Here is a 19,438-nt window from a genome sequence, read left to right as displayed (position 1 = left end):
AGGTCTTACAGTGTGTCATGCCTAGTGAGGTCTTACAGTTTGTCATGCCTATTTGTCTTACAGTTTTTTCGGCGATGTGGCATGGCGATTGTTGTCAGTCTCCGAGTCATCAAGTTATTTAAGCATGAAGACTGCTCCTTGTGAACTCGAAGTTGCGTTATAAAGGCTTTACGAACCCGGAGTTTCGGTCAAGTGTCCTATTGCATGTATTAAGTCTCGAGTATTTCGGGATGCATTTAGTGGGGGGGCCCCATGTCGGGGATACACCTGAGATTTCTCTGTCTGGAGAATAAGGCATTGAAAAGATATTTTCTGATTGCCTTATGTAAGTACAACATGATATAGTGCTTCGATCGGGGCCTCGTTTGTTTTATTCCCGGGGCGGAGCTGACCGTGAAAGAAGCCTTGTGGGTCCCTTGGATCCTTCTGGAGAAAAGCGTGGATGTCGCCTCATTAAAAACCTTGTTGGCTAAAAAACCTGCTTGGGGAAAAAGATTTAGAAGGAAAAGAGTACAACGTCCGCTCGAAGATGTTCATGGGGTTCCATATTCGGCCGTCCTAGCAGTACTACCGCTTAAGCATCGATACATTCCAGTTGCTTGGAAGTTGCTCGCCCTCCGTGGTACCGAGCTTGTAGGAGCCTTTGCCGATTATCCCGAGGACACGGTAGGGTCCTTCCCAATTTTGGCCCAGCTTCCCTTATTAGGGTTTCTGGTGTTGAGGGTGACCTTCCTTAGGACCAGGTCTCCGACTCCGAAGTATCGGAGAATCGTTCTCCTGTTGTAGTATCTTTCGATTTTCTATTTCTGGGCAGCCATCCGAACCAGCGAGGCTTCCCGTTTTTCGTCGAGCAGCTCGAGGGCCGTTGCCATGGCTTCATTATTTGATCCCTCGCTAGTGTGTTAGAATCTGGCGCTTGGTTCTCCGGCCTCCACCGGTATCAATGCCTCGGCGCCGTATACTAGAGAGAAAGGTGTCTCGCCGGTGCTCGATTTCGGAGTTGTTCGATACGCCCACGGCACTTCGGGCAGCGTTTCCCTCCATTTCCCTTTGGCGCTTTCCAGCTTCTTTTTCAAATTTTGAATGATGGTTTTATTTGTATATTCGGCTTGGCCGTTTGCACACGGGTGATATGGCATCGACAAGATCCTCTTGATTCCGTTGTCCTCAAGGAACTACGTTACCTTGCTTCTGATGAATTTCCTCCCGTTGTCGCACGTTGTTTCGGACGGGATACCGAATCGGCATATGATGTGTTCCCATATAAAATTGATGACTTCCTTCTCTCTTATTTTCTCGAAGGCCTGCGCTTCCACCCATTTTGAGAAATAGTCAGTCATAACAAAGATGAATCTAGCCTTACCTGGTGCCGTTGGCAAAGGGCCGACAATGTCCATCCCCCATTTCATGAATAGCCATGGCGACAAAATGGAATGCAGATGTTCTCCGGGCCGATGGATCATAGGGGCGAACCTTTGGCACTTGTCGCATTTTCGGACGAATTCCCTGGCGTCTTTGTCCATGCTATCCCAATAGTAGCCCGCCCGGATCACTTTTCGAACCAAGGAATCGGCCCCGGAATGATTTCCGCAGGTGCCCTTATGGATCTCTCGAAGCACGTATTCCGTGTCGCCCGATCCCAAGCATATCGCCAGGGGGCCATTAAAAGTTCTCCTGTAAAGGGTCCCGTTTTCGTCGAGTGAGAACCGGGCCGCTTTGGTTCGCAGGGCCCTTGACTCTTTTGGATCCATGGGCAGCTTTCTGTCTTTCAAATAAATGATGTATTTGTTTCGCCAGTCCCATTTCAGGCTGGCGGGGTTAATTTCCGCGTGGACATCCTCGAGCGCAGATTTGAACAGTTGGACGACGGTTCCGGGAAGCAGGTCTTCTTCTTCGGCGGAGGATCCCAAGTTTTCGAGGGCATCGGCCTTGCAATTTTTCTCTCGGGGTATGTCTACTAAAGTCCATTCTTTGAAACGACGCAACACGATTTGGATTTTGTCCAAATACCTTTGCATCCTTTCCTCTCGGGCTTCGTAGCTTCCGTTTACTTGGCTTACCACGAGGAGTGAGTCGCATTTTGCCTCTACGATCTCGGCTCCCAAACCTTCGGCCAAATCTAGACCTGCAATCATAGCCTCATATTCGGCTTCGTTGTTAATCAGTTTCTTGGTTTTTATCGATTGTCTGATTATGCCGCCGACCGGCAGCCTCAGGACTATACCGAGTCCAGACCCTCTTACGTTCGTGGCGCCATCCGTGAACAGGGTCCATACTCTGGAGGAAGTGCCTGATTTTAATAAAAGCTCTTTCTCTTTTTCGGGTACGAGGGCTGGCGAGAAGTCAGCCACGAAATCCGCCAGGATTTGGGACTTAATGGCTGTCCAAGGTTGATACTCGATGTCATACCCTCCGAGTTAGATGGCCCATTTGGCCAATCGACCTGATAGCTCGGGTTTATGCAGTATACTCCGGAGGGGATAAGTTGTCAGGACGCAGATACGGTGGCACTGAAAATAAGGCTTCAGTTTGCGCGAGGCGCTTATTAGCGCGAGCGCCAGCTTTTCTAGATGGGGGTACCGGGATTCGGCGTCCCCCAAGGTGCGGCTTACATAATAAACAGGAAATTGCGTACCATGCTTTCTCGGACCAATACTCCTGTTACCGCTATTTCGGATACTGCCAGGTACAAATATAGTGTTTCACCCTCCTCGGGCATGCGCAGCAATGCGGGCTGGACAGGTATCGTTTCAGTTCCTCCAGGGCGTGCTGGCATTCTGAAGTCCACTCGAAGTTGTTCTTCTTTTTAAGCAAGGCGAAGAAATGGTGGCTTTTATCTGACGATCTCGATATGAATCTGCCTAGGGCCGCGATCCGCCCCATTAATCGCTGGACTGCTTTTACGTTATTTACTGCCATAATCTCTTCGATGACCTTTATTTTATTGGGATTAATTTCGATCCCCCTGTTTGAGACCATGAAGCCTAGGAATCTACCTGAGCCTACTCCAAAGGCGCATTTCTCAGGATTGAGCTTCATGTTGTAGCTTCTGAGGATGTCAAAGGTTTCCTGCAAATGGGTTAAATGGTCCTCTGCGTGCAGGTACTTTACCAGCATATCATCAATATATACCTCCATTGATTTTCCTACCTGGTGCTCGAACATTTTGTTAACTAGCCGTTGGTACGCTGCTCCCGCATTTTTTAGCCTGAAGGGCATTACGTTATAACAATATGTTCCGTATTTTGTGATAAATGAGGTCTTTTCCCTATCTTCGGGGTTCATCTGGATCTGATTATACCCCTAGTAGGCATCGAGAAAAGTGAGGGTCTCGTGGCCGGCCGTAGCATCGATCAAGCGATCGATATTGGGCAGAGGGAAGGAATCTTTTGGGCACGCCTTGTTCAAGTCTTTATAGTCTACGCACATTCTTAGCTTATTCCCCTTTTTTGGTACCACTACTACGTTAGCCAGCCATTCGGGATACTTTACCTCCCTGATGGATCCAATTTTAAGGAGTTTCGCCACTTCCTCTTTGACGAAGGCATGTTTCACCTCGGACTGCGGTCTACTTTTTTGCTTCACAGGCTTGAACTTGGGGTCAACGCTTAGTCTATGGGACGTTATCTCCGGTGGGATACCTGTCATATCTAAATGGGACCAAGCAAAGCAGTCGATATTATTACTGAGGAATTGAATAAATTCTGCCCTGAGTTCGGGGGTCAGCCCCGTACCCAATTATACCTTGCGATCCGGGAGGTGTTTGATCAAAACGGTTTGCTCCAGCTCCTCGACTGTTGACTTGGTCGCGTCGGATTCTTTGGGAGTGACGAAGGTCCGGGGTGCGAAGAAGTCTTCCTCGTCGTCTTCAAGGGTCTGCGCGCTTCCCTCCCCGTCCAAGGCCGGGTGTGCGGGAATTGTTATCTCGTGGTGGACTGCGAACATTTCCCTTGCTGCTTGTTGTTCCCCATGTATGGTTGTGATACCGTCCCTGGTAGGAAACCTTATTACCTGGTGCAAGGTCGAGGGTACGGCCCTTATGTTGTGTATCCAAGGTCTGCCAAGTAGGGCGTTGTATTTCATGTCACCATTGATGACTTGAAACTCTGTGTTCTGGGTCGTGCCGGACGTGTCGATCGGGATAATGATTTCTCCCTTTGTTTCCTCTCCGACCATGTTGAAATCGTGGAGGATCCGAGATGTAGGGATGACTCGATTGAGCAATCCTAGCTGTCCTACTACATTTGACCTGATTATGTTGACCGAGCTGCCTGGGTCCACGAGCACACGTTTTATTCTGGTGTTGTTTGAAAGAAACGAGATGACTAGAGCGCCGTTGTGCGGTTCCATCATAGCTTCGAGGTCCTCATCACTGAATACGAGGATTTCTTCACGCGGGCGCTCCCGGGCCGACCCTTCTTTTGTAGTGGGTGTCCTCGCTCGCTTGGAGGCGGGCCCTCTAGGGGCGTCGGCTCCCCCAATAATCATATGGACGTTGGCTTCTCGATTGGTGTGGGAAGTTTCACTGACTTGCCGTGCGTTCTGTGATCCGCGTCCGCTAGTATTGGTCCGAGTGCGCTATCGGGATCCTATAGTGGTGCTCCGGCGGCCGGGATAGCTACATCATTTTCCCCGTAATCTTCGAGATGGTCGTTCTCAGCTCTATTCACTGAGCCAGACATTTTTACCTGGAATCAAAGGATCTTGGACAAGAAAAAGTGTGAAAGATGGTATGCATTTGTGTAATGAAACTAACAAGAAAATAATCATATCGTCGGGGTCTTGAAATATCTTCCCGAGGTGGCGTCATGTCCTTAGGGTCTCGAGGTATCTCCCCGAGGTGGCTCAATGGCGGGAAATCGGGCCCTCTGATTTCACCGCGTACAACCTAATCAATTAGTAATAGTTCTTAAGACTACTACTGATAAACTTTCTCTTAATCAGTGTAATTACTAATATATAGGCTAATCAATCATTAATTACTTAAGCATATCACTAATATGCATCTGCTTTATGTAAATATCAATTTATAAGTTAATCAATCGCTAATATTTCTTACTGATATTACTAATACACTCCTACTTAGTGTAATTCTCAATGCATAATCTAATGAATCAGTAATAGATTTTAAGACTATACTAATACATACTTAATTAGTATAATTATCAATGTATAGGCTAATGAATCACTAGCGTTACTTCAGAATGCCACTAATATTAATTAACGATACCACTAATAAACCTCCACTTACTTTAATTATCAAACTAAGGATAAACAATCACACACATTTCTCACAAATATCATTAATACACTTCCCTTTAGTGTATAATCAATGTATCGACTAATCAATCACTAACGTTACTTATATAAGGATACCACTAGTTCACTAATTGTTAATGTTACTTAAGGACACCATGCATAATTGCACTTCTACTTACAGTAATTATCAATTTATAAGATAAACCATCACTAATATTTCTTACGGAAACAACTAATGCACTTCTTCTTAGTGTGTAATTATTAATGTATAGGTTAATCTATGTAGTTAAGGATATTACAAATTTACTTTTACTTTGTGGGATTATAAATTACTAAGCTAATTGCCACTAATATATTTCTAAATAGTGTATTACCTCCGCTTAGTATAAATTTCAATAAATAGGCTAATCAACCACTAAAATAATTAAGTAAATACTTATCGAGGGACTTACCGACAACCTCCTTCCGTATTGTGTAATAACAAATACAAAATAATTATCTATAAGATTATATATTTAAATTACCGACGGAAGTCCATTGGTACTGTAAGAACAAAATTCAAATTATTATGTAAATGCAGTAGGATTGACTACGTCAATAACTTTATTTTCTTTTTCATTTTTTTTTAAAAGTACCGAAAGACACCGTCGGTACCATAAAAAAATAATTCAAAAAATAATACAAAATGTTCCGAGGGAGTCCGTTAGTAAATTACCGACGGAGTCTGTAGGTATAGCCATTTAAATTTTGACCAGTCAAAATATCATTATTTACCGACAGAAGTCCGTCGGTTCTTTTTTAAAAAAATTAGAAATTAAAAGCTCAAAAGTACCGAGAGATCACTCCGTCGGAAAGTCCTTCGGGATACTGACGGAAAAAAGTCTGTCGGTAATGTTGCGTAGGTAAACAGATGGTTTTTTAGTAGTGATATATTCCAAACGCTATCTAAATTGCATAGACTTGGTAGTTAGCCAGTTGAAATGGGCTTGGAATGTTCTATTCTTTCAATCTTTCTCACATTCTTGTACCTACTATTTCACTAGTATTTCTGAAGGCGCTGATACACCTCATAATCATAATAATGAGCTTAGAGTAATAAGGAATTTCGAGCATGATTCAAGGTCTAATTTGGAATCAGTAGAATGTGCAATGTGTTTGTGCATGATAGAGGAAGGAGAAGAAGTGAAAGAGTTGAGATGTCATCATGTACAAAAGGAGATTCAATATTTACCCACCCATATGATGCTCATCATAGCTTTAAAGCATCCTCGGATGAGGCATGTGACGACCCGGCCGGTCGTCTTAAGAATTAACGCCCCGATCCCCTATTAACTGTTTTCCCCAAGTCTATTTAAGCTAATTTGAATTGCCGGGATGTTTGATTTTGAGTTTCGGAGAGTTTTGGGACACTTGGTCCCTAAATGAGAGCTTAAGTGTTGGAAAGTTGCCCGTAGCCGGAACAGTGTGAAGACGGCATCGGAATGGAAATCTTATGGTTCCGTTAGCTCCGTTAGGTGATTTCGGGGTTGGGAGCATGTTCGGAATGTATTTTGGAAATCCGTAGCTGATTTAGGCTTGAAATGCCGAAGTTTGAATTTTTGAAGTCTCCGGTCCGATAGTGAGACTTTGATCCGAGGGTCGGAATGGAATTCCGGAAGTTGCAGTAGCTCCGTCATGTCATTTGGGATGTGTGTGTAAGATTTCAGGTCATTTGGCCGCGATCGCGTAGAGTAAAATAAAGGCTCCACGAATATTTCAAATGACCTGAAATATTTCAAAATCGAGGGTTAGCCGTTTTTATCAAAATACAAGCTTGGGAGCTCGGATTTGGGAGAAATTTTGAAGGTTTTTCGAGGGCAACTACTGGGTAACGATTCTCTACTCTCTTATGCTTAAAACCCACTAATCTAATCACGAATTCATCTTTAATTTCGGATTTTTGAATGAAAAATGGGGAAAACTTTATAGACCAAACTATTGAGTTTTGAGTGGGTGTTTGACCTCCGATTTGGGAGATTTTTATATGGCTAGACTCGTGAGAGTACGAGGTTCTGAAAAAATAAAATTTATCCGATTCCGAGACGTTGGCCTAAGGGGCATTTTGGTCATTTTACCTAAATTCACGTCTTAGCTTTAAATTAAATAGTAGAATCAGTTGCTTGAGATGTTATTTACGATATAATTGAATTGAATAGATTTGGGCCATTTAGAGTCGGATACTCGTGGCAAATGTGTGGTTTCGAGTTGATTTTGGAGCCGGTTTGAGGTAAGTGGCTTCTCTAACCTTGTGTGGGGGACCTTTCCCCTTAGGATATGATATTTGGTAGTTGAATGCCTTGTACGTGAGGTGACGAGCGCGTACTTAAGCTAATTGTTGAAAATTCCGATTTTACTTTAAATATTTAGACTGAGTTTCTTGCTTATCTGCTTTATTTTAATTGCAATTATAGATTGTGTTAGCTAGGAAAGCATGCTTAGTTGTTCTAAATTGTCTATTTGTTCAAGTTGCCTTGTTTGCACTACGTGAAGCATGTTAGGCTAGAATTACCTATTGCCTTGTATTTTTGAGCTTCATTTCTGAATATTCTTTGTGTTGTGACTCCGTATTTACATTGGGACTACGAATGTGGGATTCCGGTAGCTCCCCCCCTTGTTTGTTTACTTTGGGACTACGGGTTAGATTCCCGGTAGATCCCCCTGCACATTTACTTTGGGACTGCGGGTTAGATTCTCGATAGATCCCCCTGCACCTTGATAGCTGGACTACGGGACGGTATCCCGGGAGATCCTTCGGATATACTCATATGATGAACTACGGGACGGTATCCCGAGAGCTCCTTGGACAGTTGATGAAAAGGACTACAGGACGGTATCCTGGGAGATCCTCATTGTTGGTATTGGTATTGAGCTATTTTACTCTGTGTTGTCTTATTCTCTGAGTGTTAATTGTTGCCTTGTATAACTTGTCTTACTTCATAGCTATACTCATTACTTCCGTTTATTTCATGCTGTTGCAAGATTTATTATTATGCTTATTCTCAGTAGGGCCCTGACCTTCCTCGCCACTACCCAACCGAGGTTAGGCTTGGCACTTACTGAGTACCGCTGTGGTGTACTCTTGCCCCTTCTGCGCATGTTTTTCATGTGCAGATCCAGGTACTTCATCCCAGGCGTATCACTCTCGAGGCAGAGAGATCTAGCAGAGACTTCGAGGTACATCTGCCGCGTCCGCAGACCAGGAGTCTCTATCTTATTCTAGCTTTGGCAGTTAGCTTTTCCTTTCGTACATTTGCTTTAGACATTCTGGAGTTAGAGCCGTGTATTACTTTCTGTTAGCTTGTGTTCTCGTAAGTTTCCGGGTTTTGGGATGATATTGTAGACTTCCGCATTATTGGGTTGTATATGCCGAGCGACATTTATATACAGTTACCCTTCTAGTTTGTTTAATTTAATTATTTGTTTCGGCAATTTATGTTATTTCCGCATTGTTAGGCTTACCTAGTCGTAGGGACTAGGTGCCATCACGACATGTTCACGGAGGGCGAATTGGGGTCGTGACAAGGCAAAACTGGCATTGTTCGCAATTGTTTGGTCTTGTGATCCTTGCGAACAATACCAGTTTTGCCTCATTACTTCCAGCAAACATGGCCAAAAATCCAAATTACCCTTAACTGAAACTAAAAATTCACACTTGATTTAATTGAAGATCAAATATGCTATCATGAATAATACAAGGATCATTAGTGTAATATACAGTCAGATTTCTCTATAACAACATCCTTATATAACAGCACTTCTCTATAAAAGCCAAATTTTTGCGGAATAAAATCTCATGTTCTATTATAATATATGTTTTCTTTAACAGCAATTCGCTATAACATCAAAAAATATTCGGAACAAACGAGGCTGTTATACAGAGGTTTGACTGTATAGCAATAACTCAAGGACTAGAAATGCTATTTGCCACTGAGAAAAAAAAAAACATTAAGATCATAGACCACGGGGAGAGGTAAATTATGAGAAAATCTATTTTCACTAAATAAAGGAAGATGAGGAATATTCATACTCCACATAATCAATTTTGAAATCAAACTCAGATACATTAGACATAATTTTAGTTCTTTCTATAAGCTCCAAGATTTCAACTCTCCATCTCTTCTTCTTCCAATCATAAAAGCAAATCCAATCAGGCTCAAACCTGAAGTCAGCCGATAAGATCATGATCTCGCCATCTGGAGTAATACTAAAGTAATAGAGTTAAAACCCAGTATCTTGTGGGTTCAGAAGAATGATCATAAGTAATCATCAAAAATTTTGTACTTCATTTCATCTAGTTTGAAACCTAATGAGTAAAAATAAAAGTAATTATAATCATGGTTTACCCGAGGAAGAAATCCAAATTCTGCGGTAGTGGGATAATAAATTAAAGTGGGCTGAATGCTTGAACACCAAAAGCAAAACAAGGGGTTCGGCATAATTAGATACAGGATGGTTCAATGAGTAATCCAATTTCTCAAAACGGGAAACAGAGATATTATGTCCGACCTTCAGGTCTATGGTGAAAACATCATCTTCATTCCTTGAGCGTGCAGAGGAATTTGGTTAGTATAATAATCACAGGGCGAGAACAACATTAGCGTATCTGGCAACGCAACGGAAGAATTGTTAAACTCACCATCAAAATAATAGCCCCAAGTCGTATTCTGAATCTCCAGGAAACTGAGTTTTTGTCCGCAAACTAGATGCCTAAAGTTTACTGTGCTCATTCTGTTCTTGCCAGGGAGATTCTCTGTACTGAAGAGAAATTTATATAGAAGAGGGGATGAAGAGAACTGCCGATTACTTTTTTGTTTCCACGTTGCCACTTCTTTTTAACGTGCAACACTTCTCCTATCTTTAGGGGAGTTAGTAAACTTCCATCAGCCTTATGTTGTATAAGTGGGCCGGGTCAGTCCACATGGGTGACCCGTAACTTAAGAAACCCAAAATCCTACATCTCCCACTTCGCACATGGTTGACTAGATCCAAGCTAGTACCATGGCAATAACACACGTAATTCATACTAGCAAATAGTTCGTGCAGCCTGCGAGCATTAAGAGCTATAATATTCTTAAACCCTTTAAAGTTTCTTAACAGCTCTTTGTAGAAATCCAATCACATGCGGAAAGGATACACTACTACCATGAGGTTCTTATTATTACTCGCAATACCCCAGACATCATTCCCTGTTCAAGGTAGCTACTTATTTGATCCCTCATCCTCGAAAGAGGCAAACTCGAGTTCTCATAGAACATTGTATCCACATTTACATACAATAACCTCATGGTAAGTGTAATGGTCGACCTATGAACACAAGTTAAATTACTAAATTTTAGTCGTCTTCCCTTTCTACTCAAATCTTTCCATTCCAAATCAACTGCTTTCCTAGACATACACTGCATTGCCGATCACTCATGGCTATTAGTGACATGCTAAAGTAGCAACACTGATTGGCACTTCAAGAGACAGTAAAAGGTCAAAGGGTATTTCAATAAAGTTAACCTAAATTCTTTGGGATCTCACATAATGAAGAAGCAGGGATTCATTCTTCCATTATCCCATGATCGATAGCACATGTGGTATGAAACACATGTTATGGTGTTCTCACCTTATATTGACGTGTGTGTCTTATTCTTTTAATCATTTAATACTGTAAAGATCTTGGTCTAGACACCTCCAAATGTCTAACCCGAGTTTCTCACTTCAATAATCCTCAAACCATCTTCTTAGAGAAACTCGCATCTGGCTTACAAAACAAGTCATAATGGAATAGTGAAATTCGTAAGTCTGATTAGTTGTCAAGACCGACCTCTACAAGTAAATATAACCTCATATTATCCAAGGTTCTATAAGGTCTCATCTCTTCACGATTCTTAACGTAAGAGGCGATTGCTCGTGTGAGAGAGCCAATCTCGCGACTTGTTCGACACACTTTCTCAACAAAACATTCATCACATGCATACGAGATATAAGCATAAATTCAAGAGTCAAATATTTATGAGCATATTATAATACTTAAGTCATTTCACAATACATAAATATGTTCATATCCTTCGCAAACCTAGAGCCGTAACATGTTTTTCAAACAAGTCTCTAAGTATCGCCTTTGTAAAAGATCAGCTATCATGCTTCACGTAGGAATGTACTATAAATTTCTCTCTCCACTTGCTACCATGTCTCTTACAAAGTTATACTTGATGTCAATGTGTTTGGTCTTGCTGTGATTCTTAGGATCTTTTATATATGTAATAGCCGCTTGACTATCACAATATAGAGTCATGGGATCTTGAGAGTTCTTTGTAATATCAAAATGTTCAAAGAATCTCTTCAACCAATCAGCTTCTTGTACTACAGACGCACAAGCCACAAACTCAGCTTCCATCGTTGAAAGGGCCGTACAAGTTTGTTTCTTAATTTTCCATAATATAGCACCACCATTAAGTAAGAAGGCATAACTGGATGTTGATTTTCCATCATTCCGGTCACCAGCCCAATCAGCATCTGTATATCCTCTTAAGTATAAATGATTCCACTATAACATAGTGAATAATCTGCAGTCCCCTTCACGTATCTGAAAATTCTCTTCACATCTTTCCAATGATCTCTTCCAGGATTGGATTGATACCTACTAACCACACATACGGCATAACAAATGTCTGGGCGAGTACACATCATAGCGGGAGCTTAGTACAGTGGGCTGCCCTTTAGTCTATGCCACATATCATACAAGAAAATAGCACTCACAAATTAAATATTCTATATAACTATATAAAGTAGGAAAATAGGAGTCTAATGTAGCACTTATAATATGTCAGGATTTATATTTATCTATTTTCTTTGAGCTTTGCCTTTATAAATGAAGAAAAAATAGTGCACCGTTAAAGAAAACAACAAACCCGTCTTTTAACGTTCCTACCATTTTAAATACTGATAAACAGCAAAATGTCACTTGCAAGTACACATATAGTCATTCTCAAGGATGTTATTTAAAGATTAGCCAATACTTATTTTGTCCTGAAATTTTAAACTAAAAATCTTGACATCAGGATATTTTTTCCTGGAAAATTGAAATTCAGGACGCATTGGCTAATTTTTAAAGAGCAAACCTTTAGAGTGGCTAGTTGATGTCATTTCCACCTTTTTAAAAGCACTTTAGTTTTGGCTCCTTTCTACGCTTCCCTTCCCAGGTAAAATTTGGTCCAAACCCAAATGACCTGTCCGTACCACCCAAGGTTGGCCTGGTTATTTGACCCGCTCCATCAAGGCAATTGTCACGATCCTAAAACCAACCCGGTTGTGATGGCACCTATCGTGAAACTAGGCCAGCCGACATGTTTCCAAAGTAGTTCAACATTTCATATAAAACTTAAATAACAATCTTTTCAACTGAAATTCTATAAAAGATGTAAAGTCAAAACCAAAATAAATGCAGAAAATAAAAGCCCGACCTCGGGTGTCACTAAGTCATGAGCAATACTACAATCCTTCTGAAACATAACAAGACCAAAAATAGTCTGAAAATAGTCAAAGTACACTAGAAGGAAGATAAAGAAGGAGAAAGGCAGAATTGCGATCGCCAGGCAGCTACCTTGCTATCTCCGTAATAACCCGCGACTAGAGTAGTCAGTAGCCGCTATTGTGCCCAAAGATACCTGGATCTGTACACAAAGTGCAGGAGGTAACGTGAGTACACCAACTCAGTAAGTAACAAGTCCAAACTATGGACTGACAGGTAGTGACGAACTAAACCTCAATAGGTAACACAATTAAACTATACAGTAAAGTAGGCATGCTTGCACTTCAAGTATTGATAACGTCCAAATCCACTACTAAAAAGTAAATGGACACGGTCACATGCAATATAATTTACCCAACTATGAGTCGGGGTCGAATCCTAGAGAGAACAATATATAGGCGATTAGGAATGTAAGAAAATTATCACTTATCGTGCAATGCCAAACACTAAGAATTTGGTTTTAAAAGTGTTTATACCTAAATGCGAAAATGTAAACTAACCTACAAAGAAAGTAAAATGATCAATGGCTACAAGGATGGATGCATCGGGAATTACACTCAAGTAATGATCCAATGTATTTCACGATACAAATATGAGCGAGTTTATGTTAATTAGCCATGGGTAATAATTCTATATTAGCTTCTTCCAAAGACTAACAAGACTTCCTAATTGAATTATTCCTAAAACAATTAAGAGATTAAGCACTCCCGGATATGGCTACAAGTAGTTCAATCCTATCCATAGGTAGAATCTATAAAATGAGTGTTAACGCCTCAAGTTCTTGTTAATTAATCTTTCCAACCCCAAATTATCTTTTTCAAAATTAATTCGGAGTTAATGGGCGAGTCCTAGGGTTAGCTAATCCCTTTGGAAATATCAAAGAACAAGAATAATTAAAGAAACAACAACTCACTTCATAAATAAATGAAAATCATTCAATACATAAGCACAACAAGGTATTTAATCCACACTTTAAATATGAACATTTCCATAAACAAGATTCAAGTGTTGGAAATAAATACTACACACTTAAATATTCAATACAAAGCAAGGAAATGAAGAAATAAACATAAATGGGTAAGAAATCCTTAACCACAAGCTTCAAATCTTCAAGACCCAAGTGTGTGTGAAAAACCCTAGCTTCCACCTTGTTCTCACTAAGTCTAAGAACTCAAAAATATGTTAAAGATGTTTAGATGTTGCAAAAGATTCTGCTAGGTCGAGTATTTGTGGGTTTGGAAATGAGAAAATGTGAAATGACTAATTTGCCCAGGTCTGATACCCGTTGACCGCATCTGCGGATAAATCCTCGCAGATGCGGATATCTTATCTCAGAAGCGGAATATTGAAGTTTGTCTGGCACCGCAGATACGGACTCCAAAGCGCTGATACGCTACCGCAGAAGCGGAAAATAACTCGCACATGCGATTCCTGGCAAATGATCCATCTCCGCAGATGCGCTTCTACTCCCCGCAGATGCGGGATCGCTTCTGCGATAACTTTTCCGCAGATGCGGAATCACGGGAGAGTTTTGCATTGTTTTCACCCTCTTTTGCTCAATTCCACTTCAATTCAATTCAAATCACTTCATGGCACCATTTACCTGAAAATCTAACAATACACACCATAAACGACCTCATATTATAGTTAAAGGACATAAGAGCTCAGGAAAAGAGACTAGAATGAGTGGTAAAATCACCACTCATCAACACCCCAAACTTAAGCTTGTCCTCAAGCAAATCAATACCAACACTTCAATGAGGATTTACCATTTAAAACACAAGTGGTATTGCTATTATTTACAAATCACATTCTCCAATTAAGTACCAACTTATGAATTTGGTTGGTACTAATAATTAGGCTCAAGTATGTGTATCTTTCCCGAATGACTCCCTCATTTAAAAACAACTTCAAGAATGTGCAAGGGGGTTTCAAAAATAATCAAGTGACAAAAATAAGCCTTAAGAAGTGACTCAAAAGCACTAGTCCATTACACATGGTCAACTTACTCAATTTCACCAATCCTTCCTAATTCATGTGCCCTCTCAAGAAAGAAAGTCCCAAAATCACTATATTTACAATACAACACAAGGGACAAATTTACAAAGACACTCACTCTCACAACGAATCTCAAGTGTTACAACATCTAATACTATAAGCTTTCCCTTATTTTAATTCATTGCCTATTCAAGAACATTCGGTTGGAGGTCCCATAAGGACTTTTTAAGCTTGTAATGTAGGTTTTGGGAAGGGTCGGATAAGCATTTGGATACAAGTGACTTCATCCTCCATGAAAACTACTCACATTAGTCATTCTTTTTGCACTTTGTTTCTTCTCAAACCACATAGCCTCATTAGAATCTAGTGACCAACATAGAACCACCTTAAATACCTCTCTAATTTTCTTCAAGGCTCCATAATTTATATACATACATATATTTCTCTCCTTTTTTTTATACAAATTTTTCTTATGGAGCTTGAATAATTCAATATGAACACTTTGAGGTATATGTTTCTACACTCAATGTACAACCTTACCACTTTCCACTTTGACACCACACCCCCAACTTAGGCTTTTAGCCTCATTCTCAATGTTCAAGGAGGGACGGGTTCAAAAGAGGGAATTATTTCACAAAAAGAGGAAAGGTTTGTAATGAGGTGGCCAAAGAAAAGGTTAAAGGATCAAATAGGGTACTAGTGATATTATTTATGCAATGGTAGGCTTGAAAGGCTAAAGAGGTTTTGCAAATAAAACAAAGAATGCCTAAGATCATTCCTCCAACCAAACATACTTTCATTAGCGTTGAAAAACCAACCGGGCAAGTTCTAGATGATAGAAGTAAACACAAGATTCCAAGGGATTCGTGGAATTTCTGTGGATTGCGTTGGGGGAAATCTACCAAAGCTAGGCATTTATTTGTAAAAACACTAACACACATGGCACATGAATTAATCAAGACGGATCAATCATTTTCTAACAAGAACGTCTAGAGCAATATTATTCAAACTAGTGGGCAAAGAGTCACTCAAAGAGCCAAAAATTTATCACAAAAATTATTCTTCACCATGCAACTTACTTGTTTTAGTTCAAAACCAAAATTCGGAGGGGTATTCTTGATTCACATTTTACATACAAGAGACTAATTTTATTAGTACCAAATAATCCAAAAGTCTCCTCCTAGCAAAACAAGACTAATTCCCTTAAGAATGTTGTCAAGCCATTTATCATAGGGAAAAGTCACCCGGTTCAATTCAAAAATGTTCCTAGGGAAAGAACCGTAGCATGAAGAAAACCCAAGGAAATACTACTTAAGGAAATAAAATATAAAAGAAAACAACACTACTAAAAATGATACTAAAATAAAAGCGACTAATACTAATAACAACAAGCTACTAAAGAAAATAAATAACAAAATAAAGATTAAAATATTTATGTATATATGTATATATATATACATACATACATACTAATCGTACCAAGCTCAACAAGAGCACCTGCTACACACAATAACCCGGCAGGGGCACACAATATCCACAACAGTACAATAAGCCCGGCAAGGGCACACAGTATCCATAGCAACAAAATAAGCCCGGCAAGGGCACACAATATCATAACATGAATACAGTATACTCTTACAGCCACCCCCAACTAAAAACATTGCAGTGTCCTCACTGCACAATATCAAATATAAAGCATAAATAGTTTGAGGGTCTCCCTGAGGTCTGCATCAGACTAGCCGACTGTGGGAGGACGGCTGATCACTGCTGGGCTAAACTCGTGGCCTCATCCTCGTCGGTCGCATCATCATCATCATCATCATCACCATCACCAGCCTCTGACATGAAGGAGTACTCCACGCTATCATCCTTGTCCGCCACTGGTATCTTCTTGCCTGGGTTTCCCCATTTGAAGATGGCCTTTATGCCTCTCCACATTTTTATCATGAATTTGCTTTTCTTTTTATTCTTCTCCTTCTCCTTCATGAAGTCTGACTGGAGATCAACATGGGCCTTGGCCAAAGTGCTGTAGGCTGTCTCAAGTCTGGTCACTGATGCTGCCATCTTCTCATGAGAATCTTTCTGGCTCTTTTGCGCATCTAAGTAACTCTTCATTTCTTCCCTGGAGAAGTATGAGGGCCCAGGCTGGGAGGATGAAGGCCCACTCGAAAGCTGTGACACTAACTCCCGAATAGATGCAAGCTCGGAGTTTAGCATCCCAAATGGTCCCTCGGGTGCAGCTGCCTGTGATGAAGACTCTGGACCGGTAATAGAAGTGGTGACCTTTCTTTTCTTGCTTTGGACTGCACTACCCTCTCCTGTCACTGTCAGTGGGTGAAAAGGTTTGTCAGCTGGTAGCCATCGATCGGTGCTACGCACCTCAACCTCTGCTCTCCTGCATGCTGTGTGATCAGTGAAGGGAACATCATCCCTGCATCCTTGTCCCGCAAATACTCCCTCAGCTCCCGCAGGATATAGTACCCGACATTCACGGGAATGCCGTCCAGGAGGCATGCAATAATCAAAGCCCTGGTGTAGGAATCATCTGAGACGTTTCCACAAGGAGACACTCTGTTGCAAAGGATGTACAACCACATTTTCGCTTCAGCAGTGAAGTCAATCGATCTCAAACCTTTTCTCCGATTTCCCCATTTGGCTCTCATGCTTGGAGGGAAGAGTTTGGAGACAAGCCACTCCCCGTTGTCACAATGATCTTTCTCTTGCACCGGCTCCATTGGATAGTTGTGAATCCCAAGAGTGTCATTTATCTGTTCTATCCCAAACCTTACCAATTTTCCTCTGATGATGATTTGTGGGTAGGCAAAATTTGTGCACTTAAGGTTAGCATAGAATTCGCGAACCCACTCCTTATTAGCTTTGCATGGAATGGGAATGAAGCATGACCATCCGGATGTATGGAGACGGGCATAGAAATCTGGGAGCTTCTCGGCCAATTTTTCTTCGTTGATCCCCTTTTCGAGCACTATCCATTTGGTGACGAGGTCGTCCAAATATCTACGCTGGTAGTCAGCTGACATGAAGCGTGATTCATCATACGGCTCCTCAACCTCTTCTTCAATTTCATGTTGTTGTGGGGCATTTTTGCTCATGTTCGGGTCCATTTTCAATCAAAGTACCTTCACAAAATCAAAACAAAGTCAGTCGGGCAATAGAATCATGTTAAGAAATTCAAAACACTGCAATTAGGCCAAAAAATCAGGTTGAACGGGCCCGGGAAGGCACTGTTGAAAAGCTACTTGAATTGTGCAATCTTCCCAGTTTTCGCATCTGCGGAAAACAAGCCGCAGGAGCGGCTCCGCTTCTGCGGAAAAACAACCGCATCTGTGGTTTTCTCAGCTTGGCCAAAAATCGCACCTGCGAAAAATCATCGCAGGTGCGATACCGCATCTGCGAAACACTGCCCGCATCTGCGGTATTCGTCAAGTTCTTCAACTGCCCAGATTTTTTTTTCATTTTTTTTCTTATTCTCAAACCCAATTTTGGAACTTAATTTATACTCAAGACTTCTAAATTAGTGCAGTACATGAAATTTTGATTCTAATGAGACGGAATTTGTGGTACTTAGCAAGAAAATTTCTTTTAAACCTTTTGTCGAACACCTTGCAAGCAGTGTAAAAAGACCTCTTCTTCACATAATTTGGGTACTCAGATTTCCCACAAATCTGTTTCATGATACACAGCACACACAAATGCACTCTCAACCAATTTTCCTCACCCTATTTTCACACAAATCAGAGGGGAATGGGGAAATAGGGGACAACCATGGCAGGCCTGAGAAAAAGAAGAAGGAGAAAAGAGAAGACAAAGGAAGAAGAGAGAAGTAGATGAGAACCAAGAGAAAATACCTGAATATCGTGTGAGTCAGTAGAATTCACAAGCAATGGAGGTTTTGGAGTATGTTAGAGATGGGGGAGTTTAGGGCTGGGAGGAGCAGTATGCAGAATATACATGTGAAGGAATGAGACTTCTATTTTTTTTTTAATTTAAGACCTGCTCGATTTCCGCATCTGCGGTATTTTACCGCTTCTGCTGTGCTGCTTATGCGGCTAGCTGCCCGCTTTTGCGACATTTTCTGCTTCTGCCCTTGTGAGCTCTCGCTTCTGCGGTCAAAGATCCGCAGATGCGGTTACACCAGAAGATTGATGCACAGATTCTGCAGCTACTGGTTTTGGCCCTCCGGACCGCTCCGGCCTGTTCAAATCAACTCAAAAAAATCTAAAACTTGGCAGATTAGTCACAAATAATATTCTAAGCTATTCTAAAAAAGAAAATTTTAAAAATGACTAAAATTTTGAAAAACGATGGGTTGCCTCCCACCAAGCGCCGCATTTATCATCGTGGCACGACTCAAGTCAACTTTACCACTTTTCTCGCCATTTTGATGATATGAACTGGGCACCTAGCTTGGAATCAAGCTTGTGACCACGAGCGACGAGGGGTGGTAAGTCGATGATCAAGCCAAGACTTAAATTCTTCATTTTGCACTTCTTGGCTCTCATGTGAGGAATATCATTTTGCCTTCTTGTTCCCTCAAATTGTAAGATGTATGGTGGTTGCCTTTCCTCCTCTCAGTCCCTCATTGACTCGTGTAGTTCAATTTCCATA

The 19,438-nt window shown here is 41.1% G+C and overlaps 1 protein-coding gene across 1 annotated transcript; it reads right to left on the bottom strand.

The window, feature by feature from the left end:
* Positions 1 to 3,738: 3,738 nt before the first annotated feature.
* Positions 3,739 to 4,488, bottom strand: LOC109243078. The gene has a single exon (XM_019409971.1). The coding sequence runs from the start codon at positions 4,486 to 4,488 to the stop codon at positions 3,739 to 3,741; it is 750 nt and encodes a 249-aa protein (XP_019265516.1).
* Positions 4,489 to 19,438: the final 14,950 nt, after the last annotated feature.

The sequence above is a fragment of the Nicotiana attenuata genome, unplaced genomic scaffold (genome assembly GCF_001879085.1).
Source record: "Nicotiana attenuata strain UT unplaced genomic scaffold, NIATTr2, whole genome shotgun sequence".
In the NCBI taxonomy this organism is placed as follows: domain Eukaryota; kingdom Viridiplantae; phylum Streptophyta; class Magnoliopsida; order Solanales; family Solanaceae; genus Nicotiana; species Nicotiana attenuata.
Note: the sequence above shows the minus strand (reverse complement) of the source record. Positions and strands in the feature narration are given on the sequence as shown.